At 45.2% G+C, this 22,581-nt stretch overlaps 1 protein-coding gene across 1 annotated transcript in view; it reads left to right on the forward strand.

Annotated features, from left to right (window-relative positions):
* Positions 1-22,581, forward strand: part of sh3pxd2aa (SH3 and PX domains 2Aa) — a 92,306-nt gene that overhangs the window by 472 nt on the left and 69,253 nt on the right. Inside the window, exon 2 of the mRNA XM_079278688.1 lies at positions 11,016-11,096. Within this exon, the coding sequence (XP_079134814.1) occupies positions 11,016-11,096 (81 nt within the window). The remainder of the gene's footprint in view (positions 1-11,015; positions 11,097-22,581) is intronic.

Raw genomic sequence — 22,581 nt, forward strand, 5'->3', positions numbered from 1 at the left:
ATTCAGTATGTGGCACTTATGTATGGGCAAAGTATCTAACCTGTACCATGCATGAGGCTGTAAGGTGGAAACAAAACTTCCACAGCCAGATCCACACAGAGTTTCAGCCTCACAGCCCCAGCGGAACGTTTCATTTAGTAGAATTAGTAGAATTATTGTATATTCGAACATGTCATGGGTTCAGATAACAATCAATCCAGGTCAATTCTATCATCTTCATCAGTTCAGTGATGATCACCGCTACCTGTCCGTGCTTGACAACATGTGTGAACGTGGACAGCTTTCACACATGTCCAGGCTTCTGTTTGTCTTTCCATGAATGTCTAAAATCAAGAGGAGCATGAGAACATCTGCACATGAAGCCCTGAAATAGATCTGGTAACCAGTTGACAAAAATAATCTCACCACGAGTTCCATTTCGTTGTTCTGGAGCTTTTTCATCATATCACATGAGTTGTACACGTTAAAATATTGTCCACGTCTACTTCAAAATGTAGATTGGAAGTTTGTTCTTGACCTTGGAAGCAGCAGTTGAAAAAAGTATCTCACCACGAGGGTCATTTATAGTCGCCGGTGTGGAGCTTTGACAGGCCTCAAACTCCATCTGATAACGTACTTTTTTTTACTTTAAAGCTCGTGTCATCAATCATTTTGTCATGTATGTCACTTGGTATTCTCCACATTTTCTGACAAGCTTCAGTGATTGTTATTACCTTCCTGATCCTTCCCTCCTGTGGCCCTCTTCATCAGTACTACGCTTGTTATGAGTGTGAGTCTTGTGTTGGGGCTCTGCACTCCTTGGCCCCACTTCAGGTCCTATTTTGAGCTCATAAACAAGTCATAATAAATGACTTGCTCGTAAGCAATTACAGTCCTGCAGACCCCTCGGGCCCAACGATATGTGGACACAATTAGCACACTCATTCTCCTTTGGAAGGAGGAATTCGCAGGGCTCCATCAGACCTGCTGTACCTGCTGACAGAATGATCCAAACAGCACAGTGGATGAGACCACCTAAACACAGTTGACATTTTAACATGGGGGTGCCCCCCAGTGAAAGTGATACCTGAAACTGTTGAAACCTGACTGTACGGAGCCCCAGGGAAGGAATGAGCACCACCCCCCCCCCCCCTCCGGGTATTGTGCATGTACTCTGTCGCCTTCAAGTACCCATCAAAAACAGAGCACGCAGCGGACTCCACATGGCAGCTTAATTACAGTTTGCCTGGAGCTGTTAAACCCACCAGTTCTCCCGTACTGGAGCACTTCCTCCTGCCCCCAGGTTTGCTGTGTGACAGTTACGTTGTGTTTATTTGATTACACACTAACTTCTCTACAGCCCTTGTAAGAAATAACCACGGTCTTTAAAGTGGATGTCCACGTGGCTTCACGATTCGGTAACGATGTCAACGAGTGCCTCAAGGCACTTGAGTTAAAATTTGGTCTTTTATTCTGAAACAAATCTGTGTGTTCAAATGAGAACAGAGAGCTGTCTGATTGGCTTTGGCCCCGTGGAATGTGTCCACACCGCCTGTTTGGTGACTCAACCTGGTAGAGGACCTAACATTAGGTGTTAAATGGTAACTGTGGTATTAGTGAACCTATTTCCCCACGTGTTTGTGTCTAACTGACTCGATGCTTCTCCCGGCCTCCAGTGTATGGTAGTTAGCATACACACTTAAGCTAAGCTAATGGCTTCCTGCCTCTAGCTCCATACCTAAAGGTGCTCAATACACAATTCAGAGCATTTCTGCTGCCTCCACACAGCTCTCTCTCTCTACATGGAGCCTCCTGAGCCGGTGGCTAGAAGCTAACAGCGCTAGCAGCGCTAATAGGGAAAACAACAGCAACGTTAACATGCACTTACATGCACTAACATGCAATCACATGCACTAAAAGGCACTACCATGCACTTAAAAGCACTCACATGCACTAACATACTCTAACATCACATGCACTAACATAACATGCACGCACATGGACCAACATGCATTCACATTCATTAACATAACATGCACTCACATGCACTAACATAAGATGCACTAATGTGAACAAAGAGAGGAGAAGCTGTGATAACACAGAGAGAGAGAGACTTTATTCTCTGCTCTTGTAGACATTAGTCCTCTAGATCCATACAAAGATATTAATGCTCTGAGTCGTAGGAGATATAGTAACACATGAAGAATGGTGTCAATGTTCTCACTCACACATTGAAAACAATAATAATTGTGCTTCTCATGTTAATGTGAGTATCTTCAGTGCTGAGAGACAATGAATGAATACTCTGCCTTTGAGGATATCTACAGGGATATGTATTGAATGCAACCTGGACTCTTAATGCACATCTGCTGCTTCCACAGACTGGTTCAGTAATCAGTCCATCTGTATCATGGGCTTGTGGAGTGGTATCCAGGCCGAGAACAGTTGAAGTGTAACAGGAGCTGAGCTGAGCTCTGTTTTGGGCTCCTCAGTCTCAGGGGGTCAGTCCGTGGCCTAGTTTCCCTGGCTACCCTGTCTCAGGAGCCAAGGCTCGTCACTGTGGGAAGGAAAAAAGGGGGAAAGGGGGAGAGAGGGGAAACAAGAGAAGACCCAATCTGTGGCACTCGCTGAATGTTTGTAATGTTTGTTAAACCAGCTGGACATGCTTATCTCGGGAGAGGAGGGGGAGTGCTCTTCGGGGGGGGGGGGGTGCATCAGAAACACACACAATCTCCTGCGATCGGTACGTGTTTGCAGGGGCAGGTGGTGCCAGAGAGAGCACGGCCATGTTTACTTTAAGCTCCTGTTTCCCCTACAAGTCCCAGTGCCGTAACATTTCATTTTCTAGAGACCGGAGGACTCTGTTGTTATTGGGCACAGTAAAACGTGTCTTCAGAGAGCTGTTCCCCACTCAAATATGTATTTGGCCCATCAAACAAAGAGCGAAAGGGTCCCCGGTCTCAGATGCTCACCTCTAACTGGGAGGCTGATGTGTGCAGAGGTTTACGAGGCCTAGCGACTGTTGTGTGGAAATGTGTGAGGGAGAGGAGCGAGAAGAGGGGGAGTCAGTCAGGTCCATGCTCTCCATGCTCAGTTTGCAGAGCCATAACTCTGACCCTGATACTGACTGGGTGTGTATCCGTGTTCCATGCCTGGGGTTGTTTTCATGGGTTCAGTACCAGATGTTTGTGATTGTGGGACATTTTATTAGTCTCCCGCAGAAGTCTGAAAGCGTGCAAGTAGCTTAATTCCGATTAGCACTCTCTCCTCAACAGCTCCACCTGTGATTACATCGTGCAGAAATGGCGATGCCCTGCGGAGAGACGGAGGATGTGCGGCCATCGCCGGAGAGCACCGGCTCTGGTTTCATTTTTTTTGATAACGTCACAGGATGAGTTATTGTGTGACCAATGAAGGAAAGAGAGAGACGGAAGAGGAGAGATTAACGCGATAAGATATTCTCTCTCTCCACCAAAGCACAAAAGGATGATGTATTAGAAATATGTGATCCTGGTTTATAATATCTCCACCAGAAAGTACTGCAGGAGTTAAATCATAGTATCATATCTACACCCATACTTCAACTGAAAGGGGTACTCCAAGTATTGCTCTTACACTGGAGACGGATTTGGAAAAAAAATGGTCGAAGTTTGTGTAACCCCGATGACATCACTATGACATCAGCACGAGGAGTAGTGACCATAGAGTCATACAGGCAGGAGTCAGCTTTGTTGCACTACTGGTTCTCTTGAGGCGTGGAACCAGACATGGAAGACTTGCAGTTTGAATGCAGAACTGCTGTGAGGACTTGAGACTGAGACCTCCACTGACCGATTGACACTTGAATCTGACTTGTCCCACATTTCCTGAGTGCACATTGAGTGTTTGGACTTAAATATTGCTTTCCTAACTGTGTAAAACAAGCTGATTGACTCATTTCCTAAACTATTGAGCACATTTCTGCTGAACACAAGATTTAAAGAGGAGCTTTGTGGAGGATCTGTGCAGGAAGTCAAACAGTGGATTAAGACGTTCTTCAGTGGAGGACCGCTCTGGTGTAGTGTCATCTGGGCACAGCTTGGGCCTCGTTGGAGGTCTGTTAGTGGCCTCATGTTGCTTTTTAAAGTCACATATCAAGGACCTACTCTTGAGAGTGCACTGGACTGGGTTCCTGCTCACTTAGAAGCAGTGTTTGTACGGTAAACCTGGTTCTTCATCAGCACATGGCCTTCCTGGTCTCTTTAAAGAAAATGGTATCAAGGTGCACAGGACGTGGCTGCTGATTTGACAGGTTTTCCTCAGCACCCCTGACCATCCACCACAAAGGCACCGGATTGGTCCATGTCAAAGTGGGCACTGTTGTGGCAGCAGATAGAAGACCCCTGTCTTTAGTGGGTGTTCAGACACCCTCTGCTAAAGCTTATGAACGGAATGGTCCCACAGTTGATTTGGCTCTGGTGACATTATCGTTGGCTTTGCTGAGAAACTTCTCTGAAGAATTTATTTGCTGTCATTTGTTGATGTGGCGAGAAGAAGTGACTGTCTTAGACGAGTGAGTATATTTAGGTGGTGGTTCCGTGTGGAAAGACTTAACTCCCATGCAAAGAGAATTTTTCAAAGTCAGAGCATGTGCGCTTTCATGGTCTGAAAGTATGATGTGTGTCTGTTTTATAGCTAACTTTAAATATAGTGCTTTAGGCGGGGTTCACTGCATTTAGTGGCTAGCTCCACGATCTCCGCCCCACCAATGCTCTCTTGCCTTCTTCACTTCACAAAACCGGGAGACTGGGTCCTGTCTTTCCTCCGAAACTGTAAGTTATTTTCCCTGTTCGTATCTCTGTGTGGTGTTATGTTATTAGAGAAATGGTTATTTCGTCAAAGGGGGGGGGGGGGGGAGAAGGAAGCTGTATGAATATTCATAGCCTATTTCAGAAGAACATGATGAAATAATCAGAGGTCCAATTTATTCCGTCGCAACAATTCATGTTTGTCTCTCTGCTTCTGAGCATGAATACAACTTTTGTTTTCAAGTCCCACTTCCTCCGTGGGAATAACAGAAAAACCAGGTCTTTTCTTGCTATCTGGGACATTCGAGGCCCCCAAGCCTTCTTTGACATGTTTAGTTTTCCCTCCTTTGTGTTTTTCCTGTTTATGAATCACTTTTTAGACTCCTTTGAAAAGAAAGTTGACATGCCAGAAGATAGAAATGGAGTTTTGTCACATGACTGACAACTCGAATAGTCTGTGATCAAGAAAGCAGCAGAATGATGAAATCTCGAATGACAGTAGTAATAGTACGAGTACATCTGATCAAACCTACTCACGCTCATCTACACTGAGTTCTGGTCCGGCCTCCTCATTGTTTTCAAAGTGAGCTGTGCTTGTTGAGTGTTGGAAATCATGAGGATTCGTGCTTCTCCGTGTGAGCTTTCATGTTGCTTCCTCACCCCAAAAAAACCCTCTGCCCTCATGTTAGAATTGCAGCAATGCCCTGTTGGTCCAGACATGCCTGCTGCTGTGCAACAATGTCCGCAGCAATCACAAGATTCTGCTGGGCTTCTATGTTGATTTCTGTGGTTCTGAAGAACATAGACGATCAATTGGAGACCTGTTGTCGGTGTTGTTTTCCTGCTTGTTAATATCAAAAATGTATCAGATTGGAATATTCTTATCGTATAGAGTTATCTGCAGATTATTTCTCAACTGTAATGTATCAGCATTATAGTTGCAAATTTGCAATGCAGATATAAGTGTTTATTAATGTATTTGTCCACAGATAAAACTCCTCATGTGGAGCCATGAGTGGACACATAATGACTGACAGTGTAGTGAATCATTATAATGATATAAGGTGTGTCTTCACCATGTTCAATACTTATAGTCCATAGCTGTGTACAATTAAGTCATAGTGTGTTAAACCATTTATTAATTGTTTATATAGTGCTAATAAATGCTGTTACCTTTTTGTTCAACCACTACTTGATTGAAGGCCACTTCACACACAGGCTGGCTGTACAGGAGCTCTGAGTCAGCATGTGGGCTGCATGAGAGAGGTGAGGAAGAAGCAGCGACCATGTAGTACGCAGAATGAAGTCAGTATGTAGAATGAAGTCAGAATGTAGAATAAAGTCAGTGTTCAGAATGAAGTCAGTATGTAGAATAAAGTCAGTAGTCAGAATGAAGTCAGTATGTAGAATAAAGTCAGTATTCAGAATGAAGTCAGTATGTAGAATAAAGTCAGTTTTCAGAATGAAGTCAGTATGCAGAATGAAGTCAGTATGTAGAATAAAGTCAGGATTCAGAATAAAGTCAGTATGCAGAATAAAGTCAGTATTCAGAATAAAGTCAGTATTCACAATGAAGTCAGTATTCAGACTAGTCAGTATGTAGAATAAAGTCAGTATGCAGAATGAAGTCAGTATGTAGAATAAAGTCAGAATGAAGTCAGTATGTAGAATAAAGTCAGTATTAAGAATGAAGTCAGGATGCAGAATAAAGTCAGTGCAGAATAAAGTCAGTATTCAGAATGAAGTCAGTATGTAGAATAAAGTCAGTATTCACAATGAAGTCAGTATTCAGAATAAAGTCAGTATGTAGAATAAAGTCAGTATTCACAATGAAGTCAGTATTCAGACTAGTCAGTATGTAGAATAAAGTCAGTATGTAGAATAAAGTCAGTATTCACAATGAAGTCAGTATGCAGAATAAAGTCACTAGTCACAATGAAGTCAGTATGTAGAATAAAGTCACTATTCACAATGAAGTCAGTATGTAGAATAAAGTCAGTATTCAGAATAAAGTCAGTATGTAGAATGAAGTCAGTATTCAGAATAAAGTCAGTATGTAGAATGAAGTCACTATTCACAATGAAGTCAGTATGTAGAATAAATTCAGTATTCAGAATAAAGTCAGTATGTAGAATGAAGTCAGTATTCAGAATAAAGTCAGTATGTAGAATAAAGTCAGTATTCAATTCAGAATAAAGTCAGTATGCAGAATTAAGTCAGTATTCAGAATGAAGTCAGTATGTAGGATAAAGTCAGTATGTAGAATAAAGTCAGTATTCAGAATGAAGTCAGTATGTAGAATGAGGTCAGTATGTAGAATAAAGTCAGGATGTAGAATAAAGTCAGTATTCAGAATGAAGTCAATATGCACAATGAAGTCAGTATGTAGAATAAAGTAAGTATTCAGAATGAAGTCAGTATGCACAATGAAGTCAGTATGCACAATTAAGTCAGTATGTAGAATAAAGTCAGTATGTAGAATAAAGTCAGTATTCAGAATAAAGCCAGTATTCAGAATGAAGTCAGTATGCACAATGAAGTCAGTATGCACAATGATATGCACAATGAAGTCAGTATTCAGAATGAAGTCATGAGATTAGATGAGGAGATTTTCACTGCTCGATATCTGTCACTGCATGGAGAACGGCAGCAGCCCAGACTGTTCTACTTCACTGGGAGTGTTGAGGAGTGAATAGAGTCTATTTTGGGGACGGGGACGGGGCATTAGGTTTAAGCTTGATATTTTCAGCATGGGCAGACCATGGATGGTTGTTCGTTGTGTTTTCCACTGCAGCTGCCATTACATACTGTACCTATCTGCTTCTGGGGTTTAGATCTTTTCACTGAGTCCACATCTTTGAGCCTGGTTCCCATCGTGGTCCTCAGCTAAGCACGGATTGCCTTGAGGCATGATGGGAGGAGTTTGTCGAGTACACTGGGACCCAATCTCCACACTCACAGACTCAAGGACTTTGAAGCGCGCTCCCGTAAAGTCCGTGAGGGTTTAGGGATGTCCCACTGTCAAATCATCAAGTGTTTGAGGACTCTCTCAGACATTTTGAGCCCTTTATAAACACTTTCTGCAGACTTTGCCAAAGGGAATTACCCACAATTCATAGCAATGTGAAATTAAACATGGGGTTAACAGTGAAAGATGACGTAAAAAATGGTAAACGAAGAGGACGGATGTCATTCAGCCTGGAATATTACATTTACTCAGAAACATTAAGGATTAAAGATGGAACATTAAAACACATGAAATCAGAGATTATATGACACAGATTTATTCATCAATCATTTCATTTAGTCATTGAAGCTGTTTTGACAAAAGCAGGTAAATTAATTATTCTAAATGACCTCTTATCTTGTGAGGAAAGAGTCTGGAGGACGTTCAAATCAGGAAGTAAAAAGTATCTAATAAATACCCACAATTATACATCATCAGTTTTTACGTTGTCATGGCACAGTACTGTCCCATTCATATTTACATAATTTCAAGCCCTTACAGTCTCTCACACTCAAGCATTTACCAGGAGGATGTCAGTCCCTGAGGGTTCTGGTCTTAAGGCCTGAGGGGGGTCGAACACTGAGTCACATGGTAGAATTGGAGTGAGTTCCTCCTTGACTGTATCCTGACCAGGCTGACATACAGCTGATATTTGTTTGACCACAGACGTTTCTGTTTGGATATCTTTGGACATTCTGCAGGACAGAATTGCCAAAGATATATTTGGACTATTGTTTACCACCGTGCTAGCAGCTCTGCGAGGCTGTATTTCGGCACAGCAGTGCTGTGAGCTCAATGCTAATGTCAGCATGCTAACACGCTCACAATGACAATGTTTAGAATCATTTTTAGTTTAGCATGTTGGCTAGTTAGCGCTTCATTCAGGGAGCGGTTGGGAGCTCCAGGTATTTGGTCATAAACAAAGGAAGAGTTAGACCTCATAATGGCGCTAAATGTTAGGTAAGGGATCACCAAAGCTATTACAATCAGTCCAGAAGAGAACATCACTGTCTGCACCAAATGTTGCAATCAATCCAGACATTTCACTCAAAACCACAGATGTCAACTTCATTGGTAAGTAATAACTTTAAACAGATGGTGGCGTCAGATAATAACTCAGAGCATCGTTAGGATTCATCCTCTGGGCACATGGATTTCTGCATCAAATTGAAAGACAATCCATCCGATAGTTGTTGAGACATGTCACTCAAAGACACAAATGTCATTGTTGCATGGTGGCTCAACAGGAAAAAGTCAGAGGATCACCAAAGTCCCTATGATTCATCCTCTGGGGACCATGAATGTGATCACTGAATATCCTGACTGACTGATGGATGTTTGAATCCACAGAGCCACACCACTAGTGTGGATAAAATCTAAATATTAACCAATATGGCTTTTTTTCAATAAAAAACCCATTAGGACCACACACCCGAACAAGCTGTGGGGTAGCCGCTCCAGTCCCTCTGAGGCATGTCCCTCTGAGTCATTTACATAAGTCCCTAAAGGTCTATCTAACTGCATAAAGGTATGCTGGCTATTTGTGCCAGTGAGGTCAATGCTGGCCTAGAATGAAGCTCCACATGACGTGAGGACGCCTCACCCAGTTATCTGTCTTTGTGCCCTTCAGTTCTCTGAAGCGCCCTCTCATCTCTTTAAGAAATGCTCTAATGAGCTCTAAAAACAGCTGTTTCCTATCCTCACAAGTCCCTGTCACAAAGACACTGGGAAACGTTGCTGACTGTGGCAGCGAGCCATTTTTTACTTTCGTGATTTGAGTAATTCAGTGTTTCCCTGGGGAGCACATTTTCATAGCAATGAATGCCAAAGCCAGTGGCTGTGGTGACACCCCACCGTGCTAGGAACAAGTTTGTGAATGTAGTGTGACAGTCGCAGCTTCTGGATGCCAGGAGTGTGCTGTGTTTTCCATGGGAGGGAACATACTGGGGTGGCTCCTTGCCAGCAGCAGCCGAGCCCCTTCCAAACAGCAACAAGGCCTTCTAACCCCTCGGCGTTGTAGCGGAACCTCTTTTGTTTCAAGCTGCTGCCCTCCGTACGTCGACATCGGGGTCTTTCACTCCCCCTCGTTCACCGGGGCTCTGCTCGGGAGCCTCTTGGCATGTCCAGAGGGGTCGGAGTGACAGTGTAAGATCAGTCAGAGGTGGAGCCTGCTGGAGGACGGAGCAGCAATGCCTCACCAGGGAAACGCGTTGCCTTTATTTAATCTGAATGCTGTACAAGAGGCAAAGCCAATGGTTTCTGTGTTCACGGTGCCTTGACGCTAAGTGGATTTCTATTGGCGCTGTGTCTGGGCCACTTAGCTGGAAGGCTTTGGCTGGGTGACAACATCTCGTTTTATTGTAAATCCCTTCATAATGGTTATTTTAGCTGCAGGTTGAGTACACGCCAGATATTTAACAGCTTTGAAGTGCAAAATATCCGAACACCTCATGACTACTTTTTGTTTAGGCTGATGGAAAGATGCTACTTTGAGTGTGTCCTCACCAGAGACACAGCAGCTTGAACATTTCAGGCCTCTTGTAGTTGTGCAGCGTACCTCATTTGGGAAGACACTGACAATGTGGTCTTGCAAGGAATTAGCATCAGACAGGAGCGTCTCGAGGAATATTCAGCCCCACATCCATGAGAGTGAGAGAGTATTAGAACACTACAAGCTTTAGATTAGATTCTGGAGGTGTACCCAGTTAATTCAAGGTAATTAACCCTTCACAAGCTTGCAACTTAATGTTATGGAACAACTAATCCACCTGAGAGCCCTTTAATGTATATCAACCGATGATGACTGAGAAACATTGCTGTTCCTCTGGTGAGGCTTCGTTGGTCGTCTGTGAGATTAGAAATGATGGCGGCATCGCTTCCCTCCTCTTGACGGATCATTGCTGCAGCCCAGGGTGAAGGCCAACAGGTCAGTGTGCTGACAGAGGAGGGGTGACGTCACCGTCCATCACATTTGTGAGCGTGTGTCATTGAACCTTCATGTTTGGGGGAGCTGGTGTCGGGCTGTGTGAGCCCACGTTTATCCCATTACAATCCATTCATCTGGCATCTATCTAGCAAGAACGTTCTCCAGCTACAGCTTCTCCAATGAGAGCATCCGCCGCTTTGTATCATCAGTTAAGTATCTTTCCCACTGATGGCTGCACAAAACAAGCCAGTCAGGAATGAAAAGAAATTTAAAAGAAAAGTTTGAACTTTATTCTCCGCTCTTCTTCTCTTGGCAGGTATATCTCATCAATGTCACCTACTCGGACAACACCTCCCACATCGTCTACAGAAGATACAGCAAATTCTTTGACCTACAGGTAATCCTCCACCTCTCATGTGCTCTCCTGCTTGCTCTGTGTGAGGTGCGTTTGCAGAGCGATCCCGAGCTCCGGATGGCCGGATGCATTTTGAACATGTCAACCCTTCGAGCTTGCAGCATTGTTATGTATAGATTAATGTGTAAGCCCCCGTGTTCTCCACACCTGATCGCCTCAGTGAATTAATGTGAGTGTTAGTAATTGGTGGGGGAGTGGGAGAGATACCTCGTACAGATGCAGCAATGCAACACGTCTCTCTCTCTCTCTCTCTCTCTCTCTCTCGCTCTCGCTCTCTCTCTGCCCCACTTCCTCCTCCCTCTCATCTAATCTCTGCCGTACCCTCAAAACGTCAGGGAGCTGACAGGCTTTGTTTTTTTATAGCACAAGCACAAATCCACATGGAAGTCAATTTAATGTACCGTGCTTTATAGTGGGTCGTTGTGCAGGCGGTGGCTTCTTGAAATACAGTCTTTTCCTGTTCTCTTGACTTGGCTCAGACGCTGTGTTTAAAGGGTCCAGTTCTCTCATTCGGGACTATTTATTTTGGAACGGTGCAGGAGTTGCGGTGAGAAACCTGCCTTGTATCTCTCAGATGGACCGCTCCATGCTGAGAGAATGTTTGTGTGCATTCATTCCCCTTGCACCCTCGTCCCACTGCAAGCTGATACCTCATGTGTATTGGACCAGAGGTCTCCGGGTCACTAGTAAATATGAAAGGGCCGCAGTGAGGGAGTTACAGGGGGGCACATCTCAATGGCCCCAGTGTGCAAGTCCAGCAGGAAATGATGTTCCGATCAGTGGAGGAAAGGTCCTTTCTGAAAGCTCCCATTGATAACCAGTGGGGCAGTGTGAGGTGGAGAACAGATCCCCCTGCAACTGATTACTCCCAATGTGGACTAAAAGACAGAGGTAGAATAATAAACAGGGGAAAGCCTGAATGTTCCTGTGGACTGGATGTGTGTCTTCCTCCTGGTACTCCTCCCTCAAAGTGCCCGGGAGGAAACTAATGAACTTTAATAGTTCATGCATGGCGTGGCAACAAAATCACTCCCAGTCAGCAGCGGCCGAGATTGATTTTTGTTATCTTTGTCAGATGGCGCGGGTGCAATGGTCAGCTAACCTGGTCGGGCTCTTTAGTGAGTTGTCAGAGAGGTTTGGTTCTAGTGTGAAAATCCTTTGAGACACACTTATGGTAGTTACCAGATGCCCCTTTTAAAGCCTGCTGCAGGAGATCACCACCGGCACTCCAGCACTCACATCTTACCCTGCTTCCTTGATGTTTCTATTTGCAGTGTGAAGCTCCCACCGGCATCGCTGAAGGAGCAGCTTTCTGCGTCTCTGCCGGTATGAGGGCCCAAAGTAGGGTCTCTCTGCCAGCCTTTTGAACTGCTCCCTGGCTTTGATGGTCCTGTTTGATCCCATTGTTGTTAGAGCAACCTGGAGCCGCTCCTGCTCTCAGCGGCCCAGCTAAACCCGAGGGGACGGCCGCTCTGAAACTGTTGGAGACACTTTAACCGACGCTTTGGCAAATATCTCTGGGTTTTTTAGCACTGTTTCCAAGTAAAAATCAGATCAGGATGTCTTCCTGGAAACTGTGGCCCTGGTTCTGCGCTGGGCCTCATCTGTTGCTTAGACAAACTTTGTTTAAGTTGTGTAGCCAAAACCAACTCTTTGTGTGACAATGACAATAATACCTCCATGCTGTTCAGAGACACACGTGATCGATGTAGCACTGACCTCTCAGCGTCTATTTGTCTCTGTCCCTACCAGCCTTATGGTGTGTTCACACCAAACACAAAGCGTTTGACTTCTCTAAAGTCAATGCAAAGACGGGAGTAAACGCAAAGTCGCGCGAGAAATTTGTGTGATGTTGTGTCGTGAAAGCCTATCAGCGTTGGGATTCTGTCATCACTGACGTCCTGCCGTCGTTGAATCAGAACCTATTGAGGAAAGAATATTGTAGCCGTAGGTGGGGACCCAGAGCTCTATGATACCTGTAGAGTAGTAGTAGAGACCGGATGAAACTGTGTGTGAAAATGTATCTACAAACAATGAAAACAAAGCTGCCGTATTTACGCCTAGATGACGTTATTTTGAGTGTTGATGGAGCTGCTACAAAGTTAGCATAGCCCCGACTGATCCGAGCTCCATTGAGAAAACAAGTATTTTAAAAGTTATTTGCTTGTCGTCTTGTGGAGAGAACTAACTAAACACCAATTCAGACTTTTTACAAGTCGTCAGCATCATTATGGAGTGAATAGACCGCCATGAAATCCACTGAGCTCCTCCAGATGATGTTATGAACCAGACAAGAAGGCGTTGTCTGGGACTTCCACAAGTACTCAGCAGAAATAGTGTTCATTTCTTCCGTCTAGAGCGAATGACGCAAATAATGACAAATGATCCAGCGAGTAAACTCCCGTGAGTAACGAGTTTTGTTGTGAACCCACCATTAAAGTGGCAATAGACAAGCTTTTTGCTTTAACTTATCACTGTGAAGTAAATGTTGGTAGCACACCGTGATGTTTATCCAATAATGACCGGTTCCCTATAAGTCTGGCTTTCATTATGTAATTCTGTCTTCCACCGTGTCGCCATCTCCTGGGAAAATGAAGCCTCTGGGGTGTTTTACTTTTCATCTATCATAGCACTGAGATATATTACAGTTGTTTCCTGCCAGAAAGGAAAGAAAACGGATCCAGTCCCGTTCCAACGAGTTTCTGCCAGAGTGAAGCCAGCGACCTGGAGAATGTGTTTCGGGCAAAATAATAGGAGGAGCAGTGCTGGTTAGTTGTTATTTCCAGCTGACATGAATCAACACATTAATGCAACATGTAGCCAGAATTGCCCTGTGGGGAGATATTTGGTACATGCACTTTTATTCTATAGCAGCAAGCCTCTCTCTGCCATCGTCTTTCCATCAGGTCTTTATTTGACGGTGATTTGGGGCTGAAGCTGCTCTGCTGGAGCACAGGTGTGATCTTTTTCATTACTGGCTCTTCGTCAATCGAGCAATCGATGGACCTGGACTGCAGCCAGGGAACGAGTGGAGGCTTGTAGTCATACATACCTGCCACATCAAGACGTCACCTAAATACTCTGCAGAACACTGCATGCCTTTACATATAGCTTGATGGGTGCTAGCAGCACGCGTTCGGCACAAGGCATCTTATATTCAGCTCAGAAAATGATACAGAAGCCGTGGTCAAAGCGCTTGAAGGGAAGGTCACTGAATTGGGAATCTCAAACCTCTAAGTAGGCCACATGTCTAGACCACAAGGCATTATCAGTATGCCATCCTTGAGGATAATTTGCTGAATAACCAGGCCACTAGCTCCGCCTCTTTGTCCTTAAGGTGTTCTCTGGATGTTCTAGACATACTGTAACTCAACTGAATGAGGGAACCCATTGTTTCAGGTCCAGGATAAAGGACTGATTTATTTTATGTATGTGTGCCAGAGAGAGAAGAGCAGAACAACCGAGTTTTTAGCCCCTTCTGAGAGGCAGAGGAAGGACACCTACACGCCAAACACTGTTCTGGTGAGTTACAATCAGGCACTTGAGCAGACGGCCCAGGCCGGGTCCTTGCTGGATTGGGAGCAGAGGGGTGTAAAGTATGCAGTGTTTCCCACAGCGAAGGGATCAGAGTTTAGGAAGAATGAGCACAGTTCAGCCGTTTGTGGGACAATTCTTCAGCTCTTAAGAAGTCAGCGGTGTGACTGTGAGGGGACACATTCAGGGGATCTGAGAGACAGACAGGACAGAAGACACTTTACTTTAATGTAGGCGGCACCAAAAGACCACATATAGTTTGAAACAAACTTTCACAGGAATATTTTAAAAATGTTTGTTGAGAAAGATGAGATTTTCTAAGTTGTTAGGGCAGCAGAACTTCTGTTCGAAGAGAGAAACTGCCCTTCCCCCTACCATGTGCTTCTCAACCACCTCCAAAACAGAACAGCTGGTTTGAGTCAAAATCAAAAGGATTTATAATCCCACAAACGCTAAAACAGTTACAAACCGAATCACACTATTAATCATCGAATGTTCCATGAAACAGAGATCTAACATGTCGCACACTACCGTCTGGCGTTGCCCAGTCTAAGAGTACGTCCACATTACTCCGTTTCCATTTGAAAACGCATGTTTTGCTACGTTTACAATGAGTGTCCACACTACGCCGGAGTTTTAGAACACCGTAAACATATACGTTTGAAAACGCTCCCGAGGTCGGATAAGTTTGAAAACTCTGGCGTTGCGTTTTCGTGTCGACAGCCGAAACCGGATGAGATTGGAAACGATGACGCCCACACCCGCGTTCTCTACTTGATTGGTTCTTAGCAGCCATGACGTATCCTTCCCTGATTCGTCACATGCCTATCACGTGACGCTCACAAACAACAACATTGATTACCGATCGACTACCAGGTTAATTTAACATGGACAACTGATTGCAGGCGTTGCTGACCTTTTACTACGTTTACACTGAGCGTCCACACTACTTACCTCGTGTTGGGGAACAGGACCTAGTGGAACCTTTCCACAGGTTGCCAAATTTAACCAAATGCAGTAGAGAACCCTCCGCACCAAGAACAGTCAGGATCTCTCCTGGCAACACATTCATGAGACAGGCAGCTTTCAATCACCTGAACAAGATCGCCGACATAGGCCGTGAGAGTGTGCTGTAGCAGATCAGTGGTCACTCTTCAGTGAGAGGCTCAGGCCTGTATTCATAGGGGCTGTGGGGGAATAGTCCTCTTTGCTTCGGAAGGTTCCTCACTGAGTGAATGGGATTCGTGTTGATGAATATGAACAGACAGGGACAATCCTCATGTTTCATTTCTATCTATTTATTTACTTCAAACATGTAACAAATAAGTTTAAAAAATAGAATACAAAATAAAATGTACAGTAACTATAGCAAACTGTCAATGAACAAATTCTCATCCTCAATAACAAGAAGCATCCTGAAAAGATACATATATAAATGATAGATTATTAAATCTACATCATTGCACAGAGGATATATTGATATTGAAGAGTTTCATTGATGTTGAATGAGTGAATTGTTTCCACTGAAGCATGTTGGTTGTTGTGTGACAGCAGCAGGAAGGAAGGAGCTCTGGTTTCTCTCCTTCACACCACGAGTGAAGCAGCCTCTCACTGAAGAAGCTCTTCATAAAGCCTGCATGCTACAGAGGAACAGATGACAGAGTACCATATTGGATCACAGTTACGTTTGTTATCTGGAGATGTGTGTGGCAGCTGACATACCTCCGTCTCCATCCGTCTCTGTCTCGTTGTCCGTCTTGTCTCTCCCTCTCTCCTCTCTGTCGGCTGGCCCGGTCTCCTCCACCAGAATCAGCTCAAGGTTTCCTCTTACATCATCACATCTCCAGCTAAGCCTCCGCTGCTTTGTTCCCCCTTTGATGAATCGCACACTTTTTGTTTCCTTGTCCCATGTGCATCTCGCTCACAGAGAGCAGGGCTTGTGTTTTCTGCACGGCCGGATATCGAGCGCAGAGCAGCTCGCACAGTGGCTGAAGGACATGTGATCAGGGACATGTGGTGAGAAGGAACGTGAAACTGTGTGGAATGAATTCACTCAGGTATGTGTTGTCCTCAGACGTGAAGGGAAAAGAAGGACAACTTTATATGTCCCTCTGACATTTTTCTCTCTTATATCGTAGAACTCAGTGAATAATATTCACACCTGTAGACCAAATCCATTCCTACTGGGATCAGTGGTGACGTGTTCATATCAAACATCAACATGCCATAGTCCTAAATAATACAAGTCTTCCACCACAACGACGATACATTCATGAGATATATTTCCGATCGAGTCATCGTTGAATCCTCTACCTCCAAAAACAGGAGACAAACAGCCACCATGTGCCACTCCCTCGCTACTGTTGATTCTTTGTTTTAAGGTCATCAGACTTTGATCCGTTCAGTGTGACAACATTTGGAAAGAAGAGCTGCACTATGGAAGAATTGTAGAGAGCTTCTGCTCTCTTCAGGGGTCTGTCCAGCAGAATAGTCCTAAAACTGAATTATGCATTATTATTATCATTATTAACAATAAATATATATCATGATACTTGTTGATTAATATAAAAATGATTTTGTCCATGATGCAGTGCAGTGCATTGTCTGTAAAACATTGAAATATCCACGTCTGTCATCTTCTTCTGCTCGGCCTTTGTTGGGGCTTTGCTGAACGTTTCCTGGCAGCTTACCGACCGACCGCCTATCAGCATGTTGGTGTGAAACATATGTGTGTCGTGGTTCAAAACACAGCAGGTTCCCACTCATTAAAACATTGTCCACGCAGCACTAGTGGTCAGAGACTCCACAGGGGGCCTTTAATCCCACACTGTACCAATTCTTACTAGCATTGTGTCGTTAGAGTTAATGCATACAATAATGGAGTGGTCTCGTGTGACGTCACAGTTTAGCTGTCGGCCATGTTGGAGTACACACAAAGCCACTGGCATGCACGGCTGAGTCGCATAACCTATCGGTGGTAAACTTTTGTGCTGTCTTTGGTTGTGGCAGCAGAGCTGATAGAGACAAGAAATCATTCTTTCGTTTGCCAGCGGTCATTACACATCAAGGAAATGACACGAAGGAGCTATCCAAACGACATCGCGAGAAATGGCTGTCACGCATCTCTCGAGATATAACGGAATGGAATTTGGCGTACACTCGAGTATGTGCGGATCACGTTATAAGTGGTCAGTGATTTTATTTGCAAATTCGTTTGTGAACAGTATTTAATAAAGGAAATATAAATTAAACTTTTACATGAGAAGGTTACCGAAGCTTCATCGGCCCGTGACAGCAGTCGGTACCAGAGACGTGTCGAGCGCGTACAACAGGCGAAACACAGAGATGCAGCCTCAGCATTGCTTGATATGAGTTTAACGTCGGATCATATATAAATATATATATATATATATATATATATGTGTGTGTGTGTGGGGGGGTGACGTTAGGAGTTAGTTTAAAGTGAATTCCTGCACACAATGACATGCACGTACAATGTAAACAAACACACGTGTCTGTTTGCGCTGAGTAAACATAGAATATTGCTAAATATCGGACGAGATCTGTATATATTTACCCTTCCAATGACGATATGAGAATTCTCGACGACCGTTGCTTTTAACGTCTCGGACCCATCCACTGACAAACTGATTATAAGCGTCGAGCCCTTTGTAGCACTCCAGCTCGTCTTTTGTGTAAGGACTGGGGGTGTTCACGAGATACGTGTAGATGTTGGCGTAGTTTACCGATGGAAGATAAGTAGGATCGGCACTGAAACGATCTGCACTCATCGTATAGGGATCCAAGTTACCAATAACCTTCAATTTGGCCAGGTAGCGAACCTTTGATGCACTATCCAGTGATTCAAAGTATGGTATTTTCGCCGCACTTCCTTGTTTACGCGCCGCCATGTAGGATCTGTATGTACTCCAACATGGCCGACCGACCTCGTAACTAAGGAGATCGTGACGTCAGTGAGACCACTCCATACATCAAGAATGGTCTGTTAATGACTTATATCCAGGGCTGCTCTCTGACCCCTTGATGGCCACAATGTGCTGGTTGCCACTTAATAAAAGTCCAAAAGGCAGAAAGTTCATCAAGCATACTTCCTGTTTATCAGCCGGTCTGGGTAACATTCCACACATGTGGAGACACACTTCGCTCCAGGTGTAGAGCTGATCAGCACAATCCACACACTGAGCTCTGCTTGTCTACAGTATCGGTGGCGACCTTCTCTGCAGGTTAATGAACAGTGGGAGGGTAAACAGCAGACAGGACGGGACATGCAGGACACTGCTTTCAACGCCACCGAGTCAGGGAGGGAGAGAGGGAGAGAGAGAGAGAGAGAGTTTCAAAGTGAAACCCGGGTGCCTGTCTGTCTATGGCTGCCTCCATCAGTCTCTCCCTCCCCCTCCCCAACACATCCCACTCGTCACGTCTTCCCCATCACCTTTCAAATCTCATTCCTACAATCCCATTGGTGATCACCCCCCCCCCCCCCCCATCTCAGTGGGATTACACTCTACACTCGCTGACAGAGGGGCTTCAGAGGACATCAAACCGAGCCCAGTGTCATGTAAAGGACCGCCACTTCCTTTAGTCCAAATAAAGAAACGCTGCAGACCAACAACAACAATAACAGCAACCCACATCATCCCATCACTAAACAGGACTAGAGTATGAGATGTGTTGCCAGTTCAGAGTGAAGGTATCCCCAAACTGCAAAAAGTAGCGATCAGCTCACAAAGTCAATTATTCATGAATTCATTCTCAGTTATTATTAACTTTATTGGCACGGACAAAAACACTCTTTTCATCTCGTCCCTCTTCCTCTCTCTGCCCCCCCCCCTGTTGATGTTCCAGTGTTTCTTTAGTTCTCTCAGCCCATGTGGTTACATTCCAAACCTCACTTCTCTCTTTTCATAGCCACGCCCTTATAAGTGTGGGCATGGAGCACCCTACTCTCTCTCTCACACACACACACACACACACACACACACACACACACACACACACACACACACACACACACACACACACACACACACACACACACACACACTCTCAGGGAGCGCACTGCCAATCCGATTCCCAAATACTGTGGTTGGTCTGTCCTGGCTGTCAGCATGGAAACTCTTGAGAGCGTCAGCGCGGCTAAATCCAGTCCTTGCGCTGCTCTGTGAGCACTGAACCTCTGGAACAGGTGAGCGCCGCTGCCCCCGCCTTCTCAACTCTATGTTGACTGGCCTACTTACTGAACCCAAAGTGGAAGCCGGCACTGCTCTTTTCCTCAGATTGTAGTAAAATGGCTGAAAGTGCGACTGGAACGTTGAGCCGGTGCTTCTACTGAATATGCAGGGTGGGTTAGGAAGGAGTGAAGGGCAAAGGGTTAGGGTCAAACCATTGGCTCTTCGTTTCAATTGAATCCCGGTTGGCCCTGTCCTGTTCCTCGCCCCATTCTATTATGAGCTAAATATGAACATGGAAGTGACAGTATGTGAGGTGAGAAGCACATGGCTGCTCTTGTTTGCCAGCTGGACGTATTGGGTCTTCAGGGTTTCTCACAGCGTAAGCTGTTCCAGCTCTTTGATGAGTGAGTGTGTGAGAGTAAAGTGTCCACTTGTCTGAACTTAAACAGCAGCTCCTCTGCTGAACTTGAAAAGAGAGGAATGAATTGTCCCAGTGGTTTGGAAAGGTTCTCCTCTCAGCAGTGTTAACACAGTGGACACCATCAGATTGGCCCACAAGTCTTTCATGTGTTTTTGACTCGTCACCTGCTGAACGCTTTGTCAGACGCTCTCTTACGCCCAGCACACAGTAAACACGTGGTTAACGTAGGAAATCAGACAAAAACACACTTAGGTGTGAAAACACATCTCTGCTGGGATTAAAATAACGATGTAGACTGTATGGAAGTATGCAAACACGGCACAAACATCGCTAACGTGGTCTCCTGGTGGAACGTCCTGTGTTTGTTTCACCCATCCACCTCCACTACCTTCTTTTTGTTCACATAGCCGGCCAGCCGTGGGCTTGTTAGTGCATGTTACTGCCTTTTAGTGCATGTGATTGCCTTTAGTGCATGTGAGTGCATGTGAGCGCATGTGAGCGTGCCCCTCTGGTTGATGGAGGTCCATCTGCTCTCATATGGCGGTTACAACTAATAATGCCGCCCAGACAGACAGCGTCGTCATGGCAACATAGCGCCCACCCTCTGGCTCCCCCTCAGATAAACACTGTTAGCATCGTTAGCTTCTAGCCGCCGGCTCAGCCATGTTGAGAGATGTGCAGAGGCAACATAAATGCTCTTAACCTTTGGGCTAGTTGTGATTATCTGACATTGTATGGACTAAACCATTAAGTGAAAAAAGATGAATCTGTAATGAAAGGGTTGTTTGAATGTTTTTAGGGTTGCAACAAACAATCGTTATCCTCCATCACTACGCTAAAGCGTCTGATTCAGATCACTCAGAGAGTTACACATACCAGCACATTTTCAGCCCCAGGAGGACATGGGTTCTCGTTCCATTTGGGGGTTTCCCAGACTGAGCCCATCCCTGGAGCCTTGTTCCAGAGGCCACAGCAGGCGGTGCAGCGACTGTGGACAGATGGGAGGAAACACAGGCCTGCACCTGTTGCCTCACTGAAACCGAGGGCAGAACTGCCGCGTGGGTCATAACGGGCCCACACTGGGGACGTCTCCAGGAACAGAGCTCAGCTCTTTAGACAAATCCGCACCCCCGCACCTCCCCCACACACACATTCACTGCGTAGAAGCATGCAGGGTATCATGTTCCATCCAAATATAACGTGCCGATGTGGACAGTGATGTGTTTAGATCTGGTGCCAGCATGCCACTTTATATTCAGAGGCACAACTGTGAGTGATTGTGGCTGGAAAGAAAGCCCCCCCACACACACACTCCTCAAGCCCATCTTAGACATCTGTCTGTCTGAAACTGAATGCTGCTGTGTGCTAATGCTTGTGGAGACTTGATTCACATGCTCCATTAGCTCCTGTAGTCCTCAGGACTTCAGCTGAGGCAGGAAGTAAAAAGGTGCACTCATGTGTCAAAGATTTGGGCTAAATGTTCCTTCCTGAGCTTGTGTTCCTGAAGAGGAAAAAGGGCGTCAGAGATGAGGGGGAACGTGTGGACATCCTGGAGACAAGATCGAAGCAGACCAGAAGAGAGAAGAAGCATGTGTGGCCTTCCTCGCGATCACCACGTCACCATGGAAATGGTGAAGATCACATGGCTGCCCCGCTGTGCCAGTCATGGGTTGTTCCAGAGCGTTTATTTCCAATCTGTTCTGTTCCACTACTGTGAAGCCCGGGGTAAACCCTCCCAGTCACATGGCCGCCAACAGGAAGTGAGGCATCAATCCACGGCACATTAACTGTATGCTCCACCCCCCCCAAAGTTTATGCCAACTGACTCTCACAGTTCCTTATATGGAGGCTCTATTCTTAGCACATGTGCATGGTGTGAAGAAGGAGCTGTTAGTCCAACCCTGGCACTGTTGTCATTTGTTCCTCTGGCTCTGCTTCTTCCATGTTTCTGGAACTGGAACGAAGGAAACGCATCTCTATGTGTGATGTGCAGGAGCTCTACAGTAGGAGAGTAAACATTACGTCATAATGAGCTCGCCTCACTCTGACAAGAGAAAGATCCTCTTCCTTTTTCTTTACCTGACTCCCAACATTTACACCAGTGGTCCAGAGCTGTGCAGCATCATCCAATCACGTCCCTTCACAACTCTCCTTCACACTCGCTCTGTGCTGGTTACCAAGGAGACAGTGAAGTCTGGGAAGCGGAGCCCATGGTTTGGCATGAGTGTTTTTATTTTTTTATTTTCTTTCTCTGTCCACATCCTGCATGGAATATCACTGCCTGGATTGGGCGTTTGTCATACTACAGTACAGTTCGTGT

Source organism: Melanostigma gelatinosum (genome assembly GCF_949748355.1).
Source record: "Melanostigma gelatinosum genome assembly, chromosome: 11".
In the NCBI taxonomy this organism is placed as follows: Eukaryota; Metazoa; Chordata; class Actinopteri; order Perciformes; family Zoarcidae; genus Melanostigma; species Melanostigma gelatinosum.